General features: G+C 53.1%; 8 protein-coding genes and 1 non-coding gene across 9 annotated transcripts in view; 2 read left to right on the forward strand and 7 right to left on the reverse strand.

Annotated features, from left to right (window-relative positions):
- Positions 1 to 408, forward strand: part of K489DRAFT_270505 (uncharacterized protein) — a 1,260-nt gene extending 852 nt beyond the window's left edge. The window contains exon 2 of the mRNA XM_033600117.1: positions 137 to 408. Within this exon, the coding sequence (XP_033458299.1) occupies positions 137 to 308 (172 nt within the window). The 3' untranslated portion in view covers positions 309 to 408. The remainder of the gene's footprint in view (positions 1 to 136) is intronic.
- On the reverse strand, positions 49 to 2,716 carry K489DRAFT_382311 (uncharacterized protein). The gene is made up of 3 exons (XM_033605340.1): positions 2,175 to 2,716; positions 987 to 2,049; positions 49 to 838 (listed from the first exon to the last, which is right to left on the reverse strand). Exons 1-3 carry the CDS (start codon positions 2,383 to 2,385, stop codon positions 508 to 510), a joined length of 1,605 nt encoding a protein of 534 aa, XP_033458300.1. The 5' UTR covers positions 2,386 to 2,716; the 3' UTR covers positions 49 to 507.
- Positions 2,717 to 3,489: 773 nt separating this feature from the next.
- K489DRAFT_270544 (uncharacterized protein) lies at positions 3,490 to 3,851 on the reverse strand. The gene has a single exon (XM_033600120.1). It carries the CDS (start codon positions 3,726 to 3,728, stop codon positions 3,543 to 3,545), a length of 186 nt encoding a protein of 61 aa, XP_033458301.1. The 5' UTR covers positions 3,729 to 3,851; the 3' UTR covers positions 3,490 to 3,542.
- On the reverse strand, positions 3,852 to 4,479 carry K489DRAFT_270543 (uncharacterized protein). Its single transcript, XM_033600119.1, has one exon. The coding sequence runs from the start codon at positions 4,341 to 4,343 to the stop codon at positions 3,975 to 3,977; it is 369 nt and encodes a 122-aa protein (XP_033458302.1). The 5' UTR covers positions 4,344 to 4,479; the 3' UTR covers positions 3,852 to 3,974.
- A 137-nt stretch (positions 4,480 to 4,616) lies between these two features.
- On the reverse strand, positions 4,617 to 6,467 carry K489DRAFT_372183 (uncharacterized protein; the record flags this gene model as incomplete). Its single annotated transcript, XM_033603314.1, has 1 exon — positions 4,617 to 6,467. The coding sequence occupies one exon, from the start codon at positions 6,465 to 6,467 to the stop codon at positions 4,617 to 4,619; it is 1,851 nt and encodes a 616-aa protein (XP_033458303.1).
- A 623-nt stretch (positions 6,468 to 7,090) lies between these two features.
- Positions 7,091 to 9,101, reverse strand: K489DRAFT_382313 (SET domain-containing protein; the record flags this gene model as incomplete). The annotated part of the gene is made up of 2 exons (XM_033605341.1): positions 7,091 to 8,447; positions 8,515 to 9,101. Coding segments are annotated over 2 exons (1,604 nt in total), but the record flags the coding sequence as incomplete, so codon positions are not given.
- Positions 9,102 to 9,294: 193 nt separating this feature from the next.
- K489DRAFT_382315 (uncharacterized protein) lies at positions 9,295 to 12,551 on the reverse strand. The gene has a single exon (XM_033605342.1). It carries the CDS (start codon positions 12,192 to 12,194, stop codon positions 9,750 to 9,752), a length of 2,445 nt encoding a protein of 814 aa, XP_033458305.1. The 5' UTR covers positions 12,195 to 12,551; the 3' UTR covers positions 9,295 to 9,749.
- On the reverse strand, positions 9,509 to 9,612 carry K489DRAFT_t43. The gene has a single exon. It is a non-coding gene; the product is annotated as a tRNA-Phe (tRNA).
- A 485-nt stretch (positions 12,552 to 13,036) lies between the features above and the next one.
- K489DRAFT_372186 (cytochrome P450 3A4) lies at positions 13,037 to 14,753 on the forward strand (the record flags this gene model as incomplete). The annotated part of the gene is made up of 2 exons (XM_033603315.1): positions 13,037 to 14,523; positions 14,594 to 14,753. 2 exons carry the CDS (start codon positions 13,037 to 13,039, stop codon positions 14,751 to 14,753), a joined length of 1,647 nt encoding a protein of 548 aa, XP_033458306.1.
- Positions 14,754 to 16,015: the final 1,262 nt, after the last annotated feature.

Consider the following 16,015-nt stretch of genomic DNA (forward strand, 5'->3'; position numbering starts at 1 on the left):
TGTTGTTGTTGTTGTTGTTGTTGTTGTTGTTGTTGTTGTTGTTGTTGTTGTTGTTGTTGTTGTTGTTGTTGTTGTTGTTGTTGTTGTTGTTGTTCTTTCTTTTTTTTCTCAAATTCTAACATGCGATGGTTATCCGGATTCTCGTTTCGACGGTGGTGCAGGACGGCGAGATGAGAGAGGAAACTGGAGGGGATGCCTTGTCCTTGAGGAGAGAGCGGGAGAGCGAGGACATGGAGACAGGAGACAGGAGAAATCGGGAAAGAAAAATTGGAAAGAAGGAAAATCAATTGGGGGAGGAGGTATCATAATCATTCATCGTCGAGAATTCAATAAACCCATCAACGGAAAAACCCCCCTAGCATGAGGGAGAAATAAATCCAAAACAAAATCCAGACACCGATTCCGCTTCCGCTTTCCTCCCTTCTCTTTTCTCATCAAGAAAATAAAAAAGAGGGAATCCAACCCAAAAAAGAAGCAAAAGATTTCATTAAAAAACAACAACCGATTTCACGCCTTCCCACCGCCAAGTACATCCCTCCTCTCCTCGGCCTCCAGGGCCGCGACGGGTTTCGCGCCGAGGACATCCGCGACGCCCTCGTCCGTGAACTGGAGGTCGTCCTCGAGGGCCACCGTGTCGCGGACCTGGAGCCAGACCACGGGGAGGGCGATGACCAAGCTGGCGGCGAGCAGGCCCCAGCAGGAGGCGAAGATGGTCATGTAGGGCACGAACAGGCCGTCCATGCGCCACATGATGGCCGAGCCGGCGGACTGCAGGCCCTTGTAGAAACCGGCGTAGTTGGCGAGGCGGCGGGCGTTGTTCGTCAGGGAGCCGATCAGCCTGTGTGAGGAGATGTGAGGTCAGTCGAAAGTCGATCGGGAGAAATACATCCTCCCCTCTCTCTCGCGCGCGCGCGGAAAGAATTTCTGAGGTGATGGGAGATGGGGGAGAATTTATATAAAATGATAAAAAGAGAAAGAGAGCTTACCAGTAAGTGCAAGTCTGCCAGATGGCGTCATACAGCCCGTAGCAGATATACAGAAACATCGGGCCGACGTAGCCCGGCGTCGTCCAGTCCATACCCGGATAGACATCCGGATCCGTCGACTCCCGGGTATAGCCTCGCTGGAAGACGTAGCCGCCGCCCCAGATCGCCATGGTGAGGACGAACAGCGTCGCCCACATGATCCTCGCGCGCACCGAGCGACGGATGCCGCGGTAATCGAGCAGGGGCCCGATGAAGCCGGCGCCGACGATCTGGGCGGACCAGTAGAGGACGCCGTTGAGGGCGCGGGTGCGGGTGGTGAAGACGGCGGCGTTGACCCCGTTGAAGTGGTAGGTGTAGAACCAGTTGCTGGCGAAGAACATGGGGAACAGACCGACGATCCAGAGGTCCCGGCGCAGGGTCTGGTAGAGGCCGAGGAACTCCGAGCTCACCGAGGGGTGTTTCATCAGGATGACGCGGGAGCCGTCGGCGCGGACGACCTTGGAAGCGTCGAGCATGGTCCAGGCGAGCAAACCACCGATGATGGTGAGGATGAGAAAGCCGATGTAGGTGCCGTTGGAGACGGATGCCTTGGTGGCGGTGTTGATGTTGATGCCCAAGGGAACGAGACTGCCGATGACGCCGCCAAGGTTGAAGATGATCCAGAAGGTCGAGACGTACTTGCCCTTGTCGGCCTCGAGCGGGTAGGCCATCATGATGGTGCCCTGGGCGGTCCACAGGATACCCGCACAGATCCCCAGCAGGGCGCCGGCGAAGGTGATGTAGCCGATTCCCGCCTGTTCGGAGACGGGGCCAGGGGTTTTGAGAGCGCCGGTGGTCTGATCGTAGACGGGCACGAAGTTGTAGACGAGCCAGGCGGAGACGTAGATGCAGTAGCCCATCCCGCCGAATGCGAGCGACCATTTGACGCCTACCCGGTTGACGACGGAACCTGCGAAGAAACCGACCACGGCGAAGGTGGAGTAGAGGGCGGTGTTGGAGTCGCTGCTGGCGACGCCGGTGACCTGCCCACCGCCTCCGAGACCATTGAGCGCATTGAACATTCCTGTGTGGGAGAGAAAGAATCGTTTCGTCAGCTCCCATGTGCCTCTTTGATTTATTGCATGCGCACGCGACCATATCCAACGGGCGCAAACCGCAGTGTATCCTAGTTGAGATGAAGAGACCTACCCGGACATAGAAAGCAGACGAACGAGACCATCAACAACTGCATCTTAGGACTGGCATAGTGGGGCACGGTGAGAGGACCGATCTTCCAACTCTTGTACAGCCATCCTGTGAGAGGCGCGGACTGTTCGTGGGTGCTGGATTGGTCGAGCGGCGAGTCGGTGGAGCGCGTGTCGACGGGCGCCGAGGACTTTTCTCGAATGACGTCCGCCATGGTGGTGATGCGCTCGGTGGGAGAGGAAGAGAGAGCAGTGACGGCGGTGGGAGCGGTTTGTTTGGGTGCGACTGTGCGCGGAATGGCGGTTCGGTGTGGGGAGCCTCCCCAGTCGATTGATGTTGGGTGGTGAGGCGGGTGGTGGGTGTGTACTGGATGTGACGCGGGTTTGCTGTGGTCCGCCTTGACGGTGGAGGTTATCGTCGCCGGCGCGTTGCAACAGATAGAAGAGACGGAGAAGAGGAGGAGGAGAAGGAGGAGAGGGAGACGAAGCGGAAGCAAGGCAGGTGTCTCGGCTGTGTTTTATGTATGATGAGAACGGACGATGGATGAGGATACAAAGAGACACACCACGATGGACGCAGGTATCACTCACTCACTTACTCGCTGGATCAGCAGGTCTGGAGCTGTCTACTGTGCTCGCTATCTAATCTACAGTCTCTAGTATCTATCCATTCACGGGCAGTGGCACAACACTTGCAGCACGATGAAAATAATTATCATAATTATCATAACAACCATAATTGTCATAACAATCATAACCTTCCGCTCGCACTACTCCCACGCCTGCATTGATCGATGAACCATGTATCGCCCGTTTGGCCTTGATATCGAAATCCCGACCCGTAAAAACATTACTGGGTAGAGCCGTGGGGATCACCCAATGGACAGGACAGATGGAGTATCTGGTCATGCGACAGGTCCCCAAACGGGCAGGACGGTGGAGGCGCGGAGAGAGAGAGAGGCGGAGAGAGAGGCGCGGAGAGAGAGGGCGGCAGGACAGGACAGGACAGGACAGGACAAGACAGGACAAGCGAAAAGTGTATCTCTCCTCCAGTATCGTATCGTATCGAACCGTCCCGTATCGTATCGTGCCGCACTGCACAGACAAATTGAATGATCGGGTCAGGACCTGGGCACACACGCCATTTGCTCAGCCATCCATCACTCCCCCATGTATTCCGACATTCCACATTCCACATTCCACATTCCAGAAGGATTTCCGTGTCTTCCAGGGTTGTTTGGGCCCTTCTGCCCATTCCGGCCTCTGAACCAATCAAACTCGCGCCTGACGACTCAATCTGACTCAATCCACCATTCCGCCGATCATTCCCTTCTTCAGGAATAGAACAGCCCTGGGGAGGAGCTCCCTCGGATCAGCCGTTTCCTCCGTTCGCCGCCACACGTGAAGACCACACGCACGCCCCTTCCCGTATTGGGATCGATGCCCTCGTTTCTATATTTATTCCTTCCGTGTTGTGCTTGGCCTCGGGTTTTCCAAGATCGTTCATCAAATAGACTACAAAATCGGGGGGTTTTTCTTGGCTGACGGTGACCGTCATGTATCATCGCCGCAGCCGGTTCGCTTAGGATGACGACGACGACGGCGGCGGTCGAGAAATACGATCCGGGGAGCCCGAGAGCGAACATCGACATCACGAAACGTCGCAATGATAATGGTCCATGGATGACAACAATAGCACGCGAGAGTCTCACACACGAATTCGGAACGCAAAAAAAAAAAAGAACAAGGCGCCTGCATTGACCCCTCTTTCCTTCCTCTTTTCCCTGCTTCTTCGTCTTCCTTCTCACATGCCTTCCTCCCTTTCCTGGGACCAGCCAGCCAGCCAGCTAATGCAAGCACCGCACGCCTGTCTGCCCGCCTGCCTGTCCTTCAATAGATCCGGACAGAACTTCGAAATCTTTCCGACTCGCGCGCGGGAAGAAAAAAGAGGCAATGAGGACGCTCGCGCCCTTGGAAAACGCCCTCGTCGAGGAATGTGAATTTGTACCACACTCACTGTGTACACCCCGCTGGGACGCAAGGGATGTCCTTCCCAGGGGAAGCTTGTCTCACACACATCACCGTGATCTGCTCCTCTGCTCCTGGCTTCTGAGAGGCATGAGATGGAGAATGAAATCCCTCCCATGAAATTGACCATGCATAGGGGTGACATGCAGTACGTGCCATTCACGAAGCGAGGTTCGTATGACCTATCGTGCGGGTACGTATAGTTTCGTATATGGTGGCGGCGTTGTCCTCACCGTCGCCTGGAAGGACCAAGCGAAACTCAACGTCTCCATTGGTGACAGTCACTGTTTCTCGGACGGCCTAACCAGTTTCCCAGGGTCAGTCTGTCGTTTGGCAACATCGGAAGTTAAACAGTGCCGCGAAGATGACAGGGCGAAGTCCGATCGCAACAACTCCAGTGACGCCCGCAAAGTGAAGTTCACTCCTCCAGGTCGCGCCTGAAGCGTAGAGGCAATGAATGCCAATCGTCCAGATAGCTACTGCTCCCGCGTTTTCGTGGCCAGAGGATCTTAAATATGTCCAGCTCAGATTTCCTCCCGTTTGGGCCAGGTCTTTGCTTTGGTTCCTTTTTATGGTAATACGTCATGTTCCCAGGGGTTATGTTTTTAACCTCTGGTTCGTTCGTACCCGGTCGGTTATTCCCGCAGAAAGACCAATGCGGGCTCAGAAACAAGAATTCAAGGTGTCCGCAGCCAAGCAGATCGCAATGTACTCGAAGCGTGAACTTTGCAGGTTTTGGTTTACCACGGGTCACCTCATTCCAGATCTGCCGCGTCAGCTCTGCATCTACGGCCATGTTCGAGAGATCCCTTGCGTCGAATATATCCTCGCGATCTAACTTGCTACCTAGAGACCTTCCGTTATCCCATAGCTGCAACGGTACGACAGATCTTTGGAGAGGGCTCAACGTCAGAGCAGCATTTCTGAGGTTTGGAAAGGTAGAGAGCGCTGTATATATGTCGGTCTCTGGAGGCAATGACAGTGAACGAATCATCCTGAAACAAATACTCCGCAATTGTGGAAGGTCTTCTTGCAACATCAATACAGCATCTGCATCCAATGTATGGCAGCCGACGTCCAGTTCCTGCAGCACACAGCCGCGGATCTTCAAGGCGGGCGCAGGATACTTGGGTCCGTCATGGAACGAAGGGACCTCGAGGTAATTTAGATTCGGCAGATGACCGAGGAATCGCTCCAGAGCCAAATTGATTGATGCTCCGGGCTGAGAGTTGATTCGAAATTTAAGGCGTGTGATAAATTCGAGCTCTTCAAAGCTACTCAGCTCGGCCAAAAAGTCTAAGTCGCTTTGACACAGGACAGCGATCTCCAACGCATGCAGCCTTCTCGTTTTCATCACACCGCATAACCTGGGCTTCAAGTCACGCAATGGTCCTGTGAAGCCGAGACCTCTGAGCTTGCTGGCTTTTGCTCGATCGACGGGCGAGTTGCAAAATCTTGCCTGCCGCGCAGGCACGCCTCGCCGCTTTCGAAAAGCGTTCGGATCCCACTCCCACGACAGAGGTATTGTGTCATACTCCACAAGTCGCACATGCTCTAAATTTGGCGTTGCACCTTCCGCCATTTCGAAAACCGCGTCCCAGTTGAAATCGTATGACGATTGGTTGAAGTTGTCCGTGATGTGCGCGGTTATGCTGAACAAGCATGGCGAAGTCATGAGGGTGAGCTCGCGCGGGTCAACTTTCGCCTCGCTCAGACTGCGGAGCCTGAATTTTGGCATGTGCAGACGGCAGTGTGGGCTTCGGCGGTGGAGAACTTCCAGAGCACATAATGGAAACTGGGCATAGGCATCAAAGATCACATCTTTGAGGGCTGGCAGACTGTCAAGTAGCACAGCAAAACTCTCCCAAAATGCAGCCTCATCGGCTGGCTCTGGCAATCTAGCCCACTGATAATCACGACCGTCCACGGTCTTCTTATGGCAATCCTCTGCTATGGAACCACAGTACGGATCGGATGTCTCCCAATGGTACCTTACAGGCTTGTACTCAGCTCGCCAGAAGTCCTCTACAAACAAAGTCTTGACCACGGAAGCGCAGTCGTACTTCGCCAGGATCTTCCCAGCCGTTTGTACATCCTCGGATAGGTCAAGAGTGCTATCACATAGTATGTATAGAGTTCGGAAGAGTCCTGATGTGGCCAACTTGTGAAACCTAGAATTGACCAGGCTGAAGCTGCGCAAGCTAGACATATGTGTGTCCGAAAGATAGTTCACAATCTCTAGAGAGATCTCGGTCGGAAGTCGTTCCATCACACCAGAGAGTGAGCATCAAGTTACAACGTCGAAAGCGGGACTGAAGCGCTCAGTGTCAGTGCTCTACTCAAATATCAAAGGGACATGTCGGCAAACTCTGCCATCACACTCGCCATCCGAATATTCATGTCGTATAATTGTCGCAGCGTTCGGATGTTCTGATTTGGAATGAATCATGCGTCGGCATCGAAGGGATGATGCCGACGGGTCAGACGAGGTGCCTGTGCCTCAGCTGCCACGGTCTATTCTAGGGTGCGTAAGGGCTGGGAAAATCTGGAAAAAAGCGCGCTAGTAAGAAGGCCTATTTCGAGGATTTCGAGTCGAAAAATCGAGGGAAATGGAGAGCTCGAAGGCCAGTACTCAACAACGCGGCGTCGTACCTACTTAAAACTCGTAGAAGCTTTTCTATATATATAGGTCTCGGTCCGTATAGCGTTTTTATAGATATATCGACGTTATTCGTCGCGAAAACCTCGAGATACTAAAAAACGTCGATTTTTCGAGCTTTTTTTAAAAAGTAGGGTTTTCTTAAATCTTTAGATTTCTAAAGGAATTTGTTTTCAGTTTTCTAAGGTTTCTGCGACGAATAACGTCGATATATCTATAAAAACGCTATACGGACCGAGACCTATATATATAGAAAAGCTTCTACAAGTTTTACGTAGGCACGACGCCGCGTTGTTGAGCACTGGCCTTCCAGCTCTCGATTTTCCTCGGTTTTTCCGTAAAATCCTCTTTCGATTACCCTCTTACTAGCGTACTTTTTTCCTAGCCCTTACGCACTGTGAGCACCCTAGAATAGTTTCGCAATCTTTGCTCCCCAGATTGCATTGACATGTTCCAGCAGATTGGAAAAGCCACTGTGGAGCCTCAGTGGCACATTCACGACGCAGCTACAGCAGGCACACCTCCCGCGACCTCGTGGCATGAGTCTTCCTCATATCGAAATGGAAGGCCTGATCACACATTTAACACATCCGCGCTCCTCGCGACAGCCTCAAACTTCGGCCACGTCCTCCGGATCTCCTCCCTCAACTCCTCATTCGAGATCTGCATCGCCGCTGTCAACTGCCGATGGGCCGCCTCCACCGCCCTGCCCAGCGGCGAATCGCGACCGTATGAGCCGGTAACATGCTCGTGCACTTCAAGGATAAGTCCCGCAGAGACGATCCTCAGATCCAGCCCTCCGCGGAGAATCTCGCGGTAGAGCGCGTCGTCGTCGGGGGAGATGAGCTGGTTCGTGATGTTCGCCAGCGTCCATGCGTCGAGCAGACGGTCCGGGTATGACGGGGTCGGGAAGAGGATCGGTGCGGTGAGGAAGTGCATCTTCGCGGCGATGCGCCAGGCGGCATAGGTTTGTCCCGTCGAAAGCTTCGCTACGAGGAGCTGGCGGAGTAGGTGCGGCACGGGCTGTCGCGCCCAGTCCCACATGCCGGAGTTCAGGCAGAGGCGGAGCGCATCGCGCGTCTCGTCCTCGCTGGCGTGCTCGTTGCCCTTGTTGAAGTCGAATGTGGTGCCGCTTACGGAGAACGCCTCCGCCGAAATCGCGGCTAGGCGTTGCTGTGCAGGAGAGGCATTGTCGCCGATGGCGAAGCGTTCGAGTTGCTTCGTGTGTCGTTGGATGAGGCCGTCAGCGACCTTGGAGAAAGTGGGGTTCAACTGGTCAATTGGTTTGAGGAAGCGATCTTCGCGTGCTTCGCTTCCTTGTTCACATCTGCTGCATTTGCATTCAAAGTAATACTGATCGTGGAGCTCCGCTTGACGTACGCTGCGTGGGTTCGTGATGTCGATGTACTTGATGCAGATTTCCTCGCCAGCAGGTATCGGTCGCAGTGCGCGTACGACCAGCGTAGGCTGGTTGAAGACCACAATCGTGTTGGGGTCACAGGAGTGATTTGCGCTGCACACAATCGGATCGAAGCCGGTGCCGAGTGAAACGTCCTCCATCCCGCTCAGCGAAACGGTATTGTTCATCACCTACCGCGAGAAGAAACGCATTAGCTAAGAGGAGGAAACTCACATTCTCTTTGTTCAATCTACCTACATTATAGAAGAAACCCTTGGCCAGTCCCAGTGAATCAACATCGCCAATCTTCGGCTCGCCCGCGTACTTCCACGCACCATACGCCAGCATATCGAAGTCCTCGCAGCGCTGCGGTTTGGCCTTCTTCATAGCCGCCAGCAGCCCCTCATCAGCATACGGTTGGAAGCGCAGGATATCAATGAGCTGCTCGTCCTTGCCCTGCGGGTCCGCCTGGAGCCTGCCGAGCAATTTGATCACCGCTCGCACGCCGTGAGGGAGATCTGGACGGTCTTGTGGTGCAATCGCTTTACATTCGTATTTGTGCTCGCGCTTCCAGGCTTTGCTTTGGCAGGTCTTGGAGCAATATCGCACTCGTTTACAAGCGGCGCAGGGGAGGACAGCAGTTTCCTCGTTGGCACTCTCATCATTGCATCTTGGCTGTCGGAAACACCATGCACATGTGTCCTGCAGCCGGGTTGTGTCTAACTCGGCAACGAAAGGACGACTGGTAGTGTACACGACATCACCCGTATCGAATGACTTCTTGGCGAAGAGACCGCGGCCTCCGCCTACGAGCTTGGATTGTCGGACTTCGACATCCATCATGGTGTAATTTCGTCGAATAGTATGGAAGGCCTTCATCTGTCCAGGTCAAGCCTGAGCCAAGCTCGCTGTTCAATAGGGTTTGTGTAGGGCAACGTCCATAACCCTGAGACGATCAAAATTGAATGTACATTGTGAATACAATCTATTGCAAGAGATAATCCTGGCAACCATGGATGATTTGCCTTTTAAGTTCGAGCGACTCATTTCGAATTTTACAACGTCCCTCTCATTATCATCGTGCTCGCCAGTTTCATCGTGCTCAATCCGAAATGTTGCTCAATGATGAAGGAGAAAGCCAAGCCAGGGACAAAATTTCAACCGTACAGCCTGACGCCGCCGAACGCCTGCCAAAATGAAAGCCCACAATCAAATTCGAGCTTCCAAGGCACCTCTCGATTTGCAAAACAAATGTCGCTTCTGTGGATCGAACACAGTACCTCCAGATACCGCACAGAATGCTGTGAGACCGAAGTGAACTTCAGTCTGGCGCTCTCCCAAGTGAGCTAAAGCGACTATTTTTGGTGCCTTGACAGACGTCATTGGGATTCTAATTGTTAGACAAGTCCGTTTATGGAGGTTGGTGATTTGACCCAACCCATGCCTATCCTGTAGAGAATAAAAAAGTAGAACAGCGCCCCTCCCTTACGTTACTATACAATCTCCAAATCATCGTCGTCGTCATCGTCATCATGAAAAAGGAAAACATCCTCCACAGCAGTGCGGGCATCGCCTGGTAAACTCTCTCTCCCGGGTTCCCGAATGCCCTTCGATAAGGCAAACCGTGCTCTCTTCTTGACCGGACTGGTGCTTCCTCCACTGCGAATACTACTTCCCTGAGAGCGTGGTCGCACTTGTCCCGCCCTCGCGGCATGTGAGGAAGATTCTGCCGAGTGGGAGGCAGATGAGAAGGACGTATTTGCCGTGTCTGCCTCTTGCTGTTGTTGTGGTTGAGAGATGAGAGTCTGGCCTCTCTCCCGTGGTAATGTAGATGCCGATGGGTTCTGATCGTGTGACTTTCGTGACACGAGGGCGAGACCCGCTTGCTTAGCACCGCCCCATCCCATGGGCAGATCGCGTTTACGTGCGGTGGCGGTGGTCATCTCTCCTAGACCGAAATGCCTCTTGCGGTCTTTGGCAGGGGAGAGGCGTGCTTCGTGGGCGTTCTTCGCACCGAGTCCCAAGGATGCTATGGTGGGTTTGTCGAAAAGTGCCGATCGAGCTTGAGCCGCAGCGTCGTTGCGATCGAGTGCATCGGCGATTGAAGGATGACTGGCACGTAAGTACTCGGCCCCTGCACCTCGTCCCATTTCCACAAGTTGACGGGCTAGGTCGCGCTCCTTTTGTGCTGCAGCAATACGTTTCCGTGAAGCCTCTTCCCGAGTCATGCTGTGTAGAGCATCAGTGTCGTCGGCATCGAGAAGAGTTGCAGCACTGCGACCCATGTCGGCGGAAACAGAGTAGAGTGTCCCATAATCTCCGTGATGGAACTTCTTCGCACCTGGCGCGGGCGCCTTCTTAGAAAGGACTCGTTTCCTACCATCGGGTGAGTCTGCTGTGCCACGAAACATGGAATTGACCTCCATGCGATCTTTCCGGCTTTTGGCAACTTGTAGGTTGATGTGAAATTCGCACACGGTTGTTTTGCGCTTGTCGATCCAGTCACCGCATTGCTGCCCGTTCTTCTTGATACTTGAGCAGTACCCAAGATCGCGTGCCTTTCCGATCTCCATGACGGCATCGTCCGAGCTCCCCAGCTTGAGAGAGAAGCGGCCGGTATGCTGGTTACCTCTCGGAGGCATGATTGCCGGGTTCAAGATTGCCAAGAGAGTGCCTGGAGTCAATTTCCAAAATTGGTTGAACGCTGTACCGAACAGGAATAGATCCATTTCCCATTTGAGATCTGTCAGATGTAGAACCATGAACTTGTTACGAGGCGCCTCTGTACTATCGTTGGACCGACTATCGGTCTGTTTGTGAGTCTGAGCAACGTCAAACGGATCCGATTTTGACGAGAGCACGGCGAACACGACATAATCTGATTCGCAGTCCGGTGCTTCGTAATCCGGCGATTTGACCTCTTTCAGGAGCCGAGGAAGAGTGTAAATTTCCTTGTCTGACATTTCACGAGCGACATCCGAATGTGCAATGAGCCGTTTGCTGAGGTGTATCTTAGAGAAGGGATCGTACGCGGCGTCCGAAGTTTCATTTTCGCTTGGAGCTTTGGCTGTGGAGGAGTTTGAAGACGAATGAGGGACCTCCTTGGTTGCCCTTGCCTGGCGTACAGAACCAATTCTTGATGTGATCGTACCGCGACCGTTTTCTTGAGTTCTACTCGTCTTTTGCGCGGACTGTTCTTCTGCAGTGGGTGTGCGGGATCGCGATACTCCGAATGCCGAGCTCCGCAATTCCTCCAAATGCTCCTTGCGAGCCTCTTGTTGAAGTTCCTTTTCTTTGCTTTCCAGGAGACGTTCGCTAAAGCTCTTTGGCCTGGGCACATTCACCTCGGCTGTTGAGCGACGGAGAGATGCTGGGACCGGTCGCGCACGCTTCAACGAGATCTCTTGCTCTCTGAATGGAGCGTCCAAGCCCAGGCGCCGTCGCGCTGGTGATACTTGCTCGATGAGCGGCCCCACCTTGCGGACCGGCGAGAGCGGCACCTCCACTCGTTCTGTCTCTGGGGGCGCAGACCGAGGCGGTAGTAATTTGCGAGGTGAGTCCGTACGCTTCTGTCTCGACAATGTATCCTTCTGCGTCTTTTGCTGCAGTTTCTTCAATTTGAGGCGGGTCTCTATCTGCTGCAGACGTAATTGCAAAGTCTCCTCGTCTTCTTCATCTTCCTCGTCGGCTTCCTCCTCTTCACTCGCACCCCCAGTCGCATCATCTAGCATGCGTTGTAGCGTCTGCGAAGACGATGTCTGTTTTCGCATCGGGGATGGTGACGGCGAGCGGGCGCCAGCTCGACTTTGGTGCTCCTGCCATCTCTTGCGTCCGCTTGGTGATGACAGTAGAGCCTGGAACGGCGATCTCGGCGGCCACTCGGCGTCATTTTTATCGGGAGATCGTTTCGCACGAGGTGATTCGCGGATGACGACCATGTCTGCCGCTATGCGCTCCGCAGAATGTGATGCGTTCGTGAGGCCCTGGAAATGGTTGGATAACGCGGTCGCAGCATGGTCTTCACAATGCACCTCCAGGAGAGACTGGGCGCCCTCAGTTGGCGATCATCTCAGATGAGACAGTAGATGCAGGCGAACGCCCTGGATCATGTGGCTTGTTGCTGTGACAGTCGAGGAGACAACGTTGTATTGTTATTGTCGGAAAAGGATTCAGGTCTCACCCGGTAGGATTGTTACCGTCGTACCTGAAACCACGACCCCATTCAGCCAGACACGCATGCAGCTAGAAGCTTTGGAAGTCTGGATGACGAACTTTGTCCGACGCGTTTGCGGCGCGTCTTCCCCACCAAAATTTCTCCCTATTGGAATGATCATAAAACATAGCGTGAACTTTTAATGTTCGTCAATCATTTCAGGGCAACGAACACCAATCGCGCCGGAGGGCCAATGCGGGTTAGTCTGGCAATGCGAAATCCGGGGGCGCACACACATGAGATTCGCTGTCCTCATCCTGCCCATGTGTATATCGATTTACCGCCTCGGCATCACCACAGTCGTTGCAATTGACACGTATTTCAATTATGGCCGAGTGATGGAATGTGCAGGAAGTCTATCGCTGTGGTCACGCCGGAAGAATTTCAACGACGGAAGAAGGCCGAGAAGGAACGGTTTCCATGAACCAAGATAAATCTCCGAGCAACGACCCTCAAAAGTTTCTGGTAACGGGATGCTGTGAACAGGAACCCCGAGACGGACACTAAATTATCGAGGATCATCAGCTTTCTACTTGCAAAAGAGCTCTAACCGGGGAGTGTATCAAGATGAAGGCTTACGCCGCACTCGCGGGCCTCACGGTCGCAACATTGATCGAAGCGATCCTGATTCCCCAATTTGTTCCTTTTCTGCGACCTTTTGGTGGAGTAATGCGGATGCTTTGTCAATTCTTGCTCTTCAATGCTATCGCTTTACTCTTCTATTTGATCATAATATACCCGCGATTCATTTCTCCTCTGCGGAATGTGCCTGGACCGTCGGGTGGACATCTCTTTACCGGGCAATTTGTTCCGATTCGACTAAGCTCGCCACCAGGTGCGCAGCTCAGCAAATGGATGGAAACGATACCCAACGAGGGTCTCCTCCGAGCACGTTACATCCTGGGCGCAGACGCGATAATTCCGACAAATGAGGCCATGATCAAGACCATTCTCCACGACAATGCCTATGACTACGAGAAGCAACCCCGAGTGACGAGCATGTTCAGACAAGTTCTTGGCGGAGGTCTGCTCCTGTCAGAGGGCGATGACCATAAATCTCAGAGAAAGCAGATGGCCTCGTCGTTCTCAATTCAGGTCACTCGAGACTTGTACCCTCTCATCTGGGCCAAGGCGCTGGAATTGATCAGCATGATCAAGGAAGAAGTTCCCAAGGCCGAATTCGACTTTACCACTTGGTGTACTCGCGTCACTTTGGACATCATGGGTACAGCAGGCTTTGGCAAGGACTTTGAGTCACTCAAAAAGAACCGACACGACCTGATCGTGCAGGACTACCAAGCTCTGGTCAAGCCTTCGTCGAATGTGTTCGTGCTCTTCATGCTGGGAATTGTCTTTGATCCTGAAATTCAAGCCCACATCCCTGGACTCAGTGCGGCCAAGGAGATGGCTAGAATCTCGGCACATCTACTGGGTTGGGCACAAGACATGGCTGCACAGCGACGAGCAGAGCTTGCCAATACGCGCACTGCTGAACTTGAGCGCAACAAGCGGAGGGATATTCTTTCTTTGCTGATTCGAAATTCGAATTTGTCTGATCGCGATCTCGCGAATCAAGCTTTGACAATGATGGCTGCAGGTCACGAATCCACGTCCCTCACCGTCGCCTGGTGCATCTATCTTCTTGGAGAGAATCCCATCATACAAGACCAACTTCGCGCCGAGATCCGCGCCCACCTACCATCACCTCGCGGTCCTGCCGGCGAGCGTCTCACAGCGGCAATGATCGATCCCTTGGCACTTCTAAACGGTGTCACCAACGAAACTTTGCGCTTGTATCCGACGATCCCTGTCACGACTCGCAAGGCAGTTCGGGACACACGAGTCGGGCCACACGAGGTTCCAGCTGGAACCACTGTATTCATCTCTCCATGGGCCATCAATCGCTCGACGAGCATCTGGGGCGAAGACGCCGAAGAGTTCATTCCACAGAGATGGATCGACAAGAACGGCAGGCCGAACAAGACGGCTGGCTTGAAGAACAACTATAACATCATGACATTCTTGCACGGCCCCAGAGCTTGCATTGGCCAAGAGTAAGTCGATCATATGTCGCTGGCCAGTTTATCAATCAGTCCAGACTGCTGACTTCCCGCTCCCTTCCAGCTTTGCTCGGGCACAACTGAAGTGCCTTGTTGCAGCGATCGTTGGAAGATATGAGATTCGAATCACAAGGAATAAGAGCAAGTATTATCCTGCTGGCATTTACACCACTAAGGCCGCGAACGGAATGTGGTTACAATTCGACGAGGTCGAGGGTTGGTGATATCTGATCTTATCTGATCATCCAAGGCAGTGACCAACCTGCGATTTCGAATTGCATCCTCAGGTGTGATTGAATAATATCGATCTCGGATCCAGTGATGCTCTGCGTGTGTAAGTGAAGTCGTGAAATGTCTTCATGCCATTACAACTGAATGCCAAGATAGCATCATAGCCCCGATGACGAGCTGTAGTCTCTCAACCCAGCGTCGATCAGTATTCGCGACGTCATTCCCAAAACATTGCCTTGAGCACCAATCGACATAATCACTAGATCTTCTCGGATCGCCTTGATGATCCATCGGCTGAATGGGTCGACAATAAGCTTACATTGCGGGTACCTTTTCAAGCCACCGATGGCATCTCATCAATCGATCGTATCGATGGGACATGAGCGATACCGGCGTCGCGAACGAAGTGACTGCGGAGTTGATAAACAGCACACCTCCACACCATCTCCGCTCTTCCGCTCCTACCAGATCTGTGCCTTGCACCACGCCTTCCATAAGCTTTCCCGCCAAGGAGACCGAAAATGACGATCTGGAGAATTAGCATCAGACCACGATCGTGGCGCTGCAAGCGAGCGCCTTCGACGAAGCATTCCGGAAACCAGCGTTGACCAGATGAAATTGAATGTGTCATGGCTTGCTCTCAGCGGTCGAATCACGCAGCGCGCGAATGTCACTCCTGTATGGTCATCACCAACACTGTCCTGACGATGACGACGAACATCGTAATCCTTTGAGTTCGTGTGCCTCGGTATGGAGATCATCGCGCCGGCACATGATGGCGATTACTCCGTATCGAAGTGTAAAATCCGTAGCGGTGAACACATTTGGAACGCGTTCGGTCCGACGCTGAGCGAAGTGAAGTGATCTATGCTCTGGGAACTGCATGACGAGTACACCTCGCCAGCCTATCATCGAGGTGGTAATCGCACAATGAGGCTTGAAGATGGCGCGCTAGGCAACGTATTTACTCAATGGCGCACTATGGCATTTGCTCGCATGATCTGATAAATGTCGTCCAAATGGCCAATCACAATGCTGATATAGTAATCACTGTATCCTGGGCCACGTGATGGGAGTCGAAGTCGTGACAAAGCCGTGCTCAAAATTTCGTAGCCATGATGGAATCGCGACACGCGCGGCGCGTCTCCATCGTTGGGGTAGCTAGTCGCGTATATCGAAATATTGAACATCATGCTACCATACGGCGATTACACCAAAGGACTGTCGGACGTAGGCAGCAAAGTACAATTGATAT

The sequence above is a fragment of the Dissoconium aciculare genome (assembly GCF_010015565.1).
Source record: "Dissoconium aciculare CBS 342.82 unplaced genomic scaffold K489scaffold_9, whole genome shotgun sequence".
NCBI lineage: Eukaryota > Fungi > Ascomycota > Dothideomycetes > Mycosphaerellales > Dissoconiaceae > Dissoconium > Dissoconium aciculare.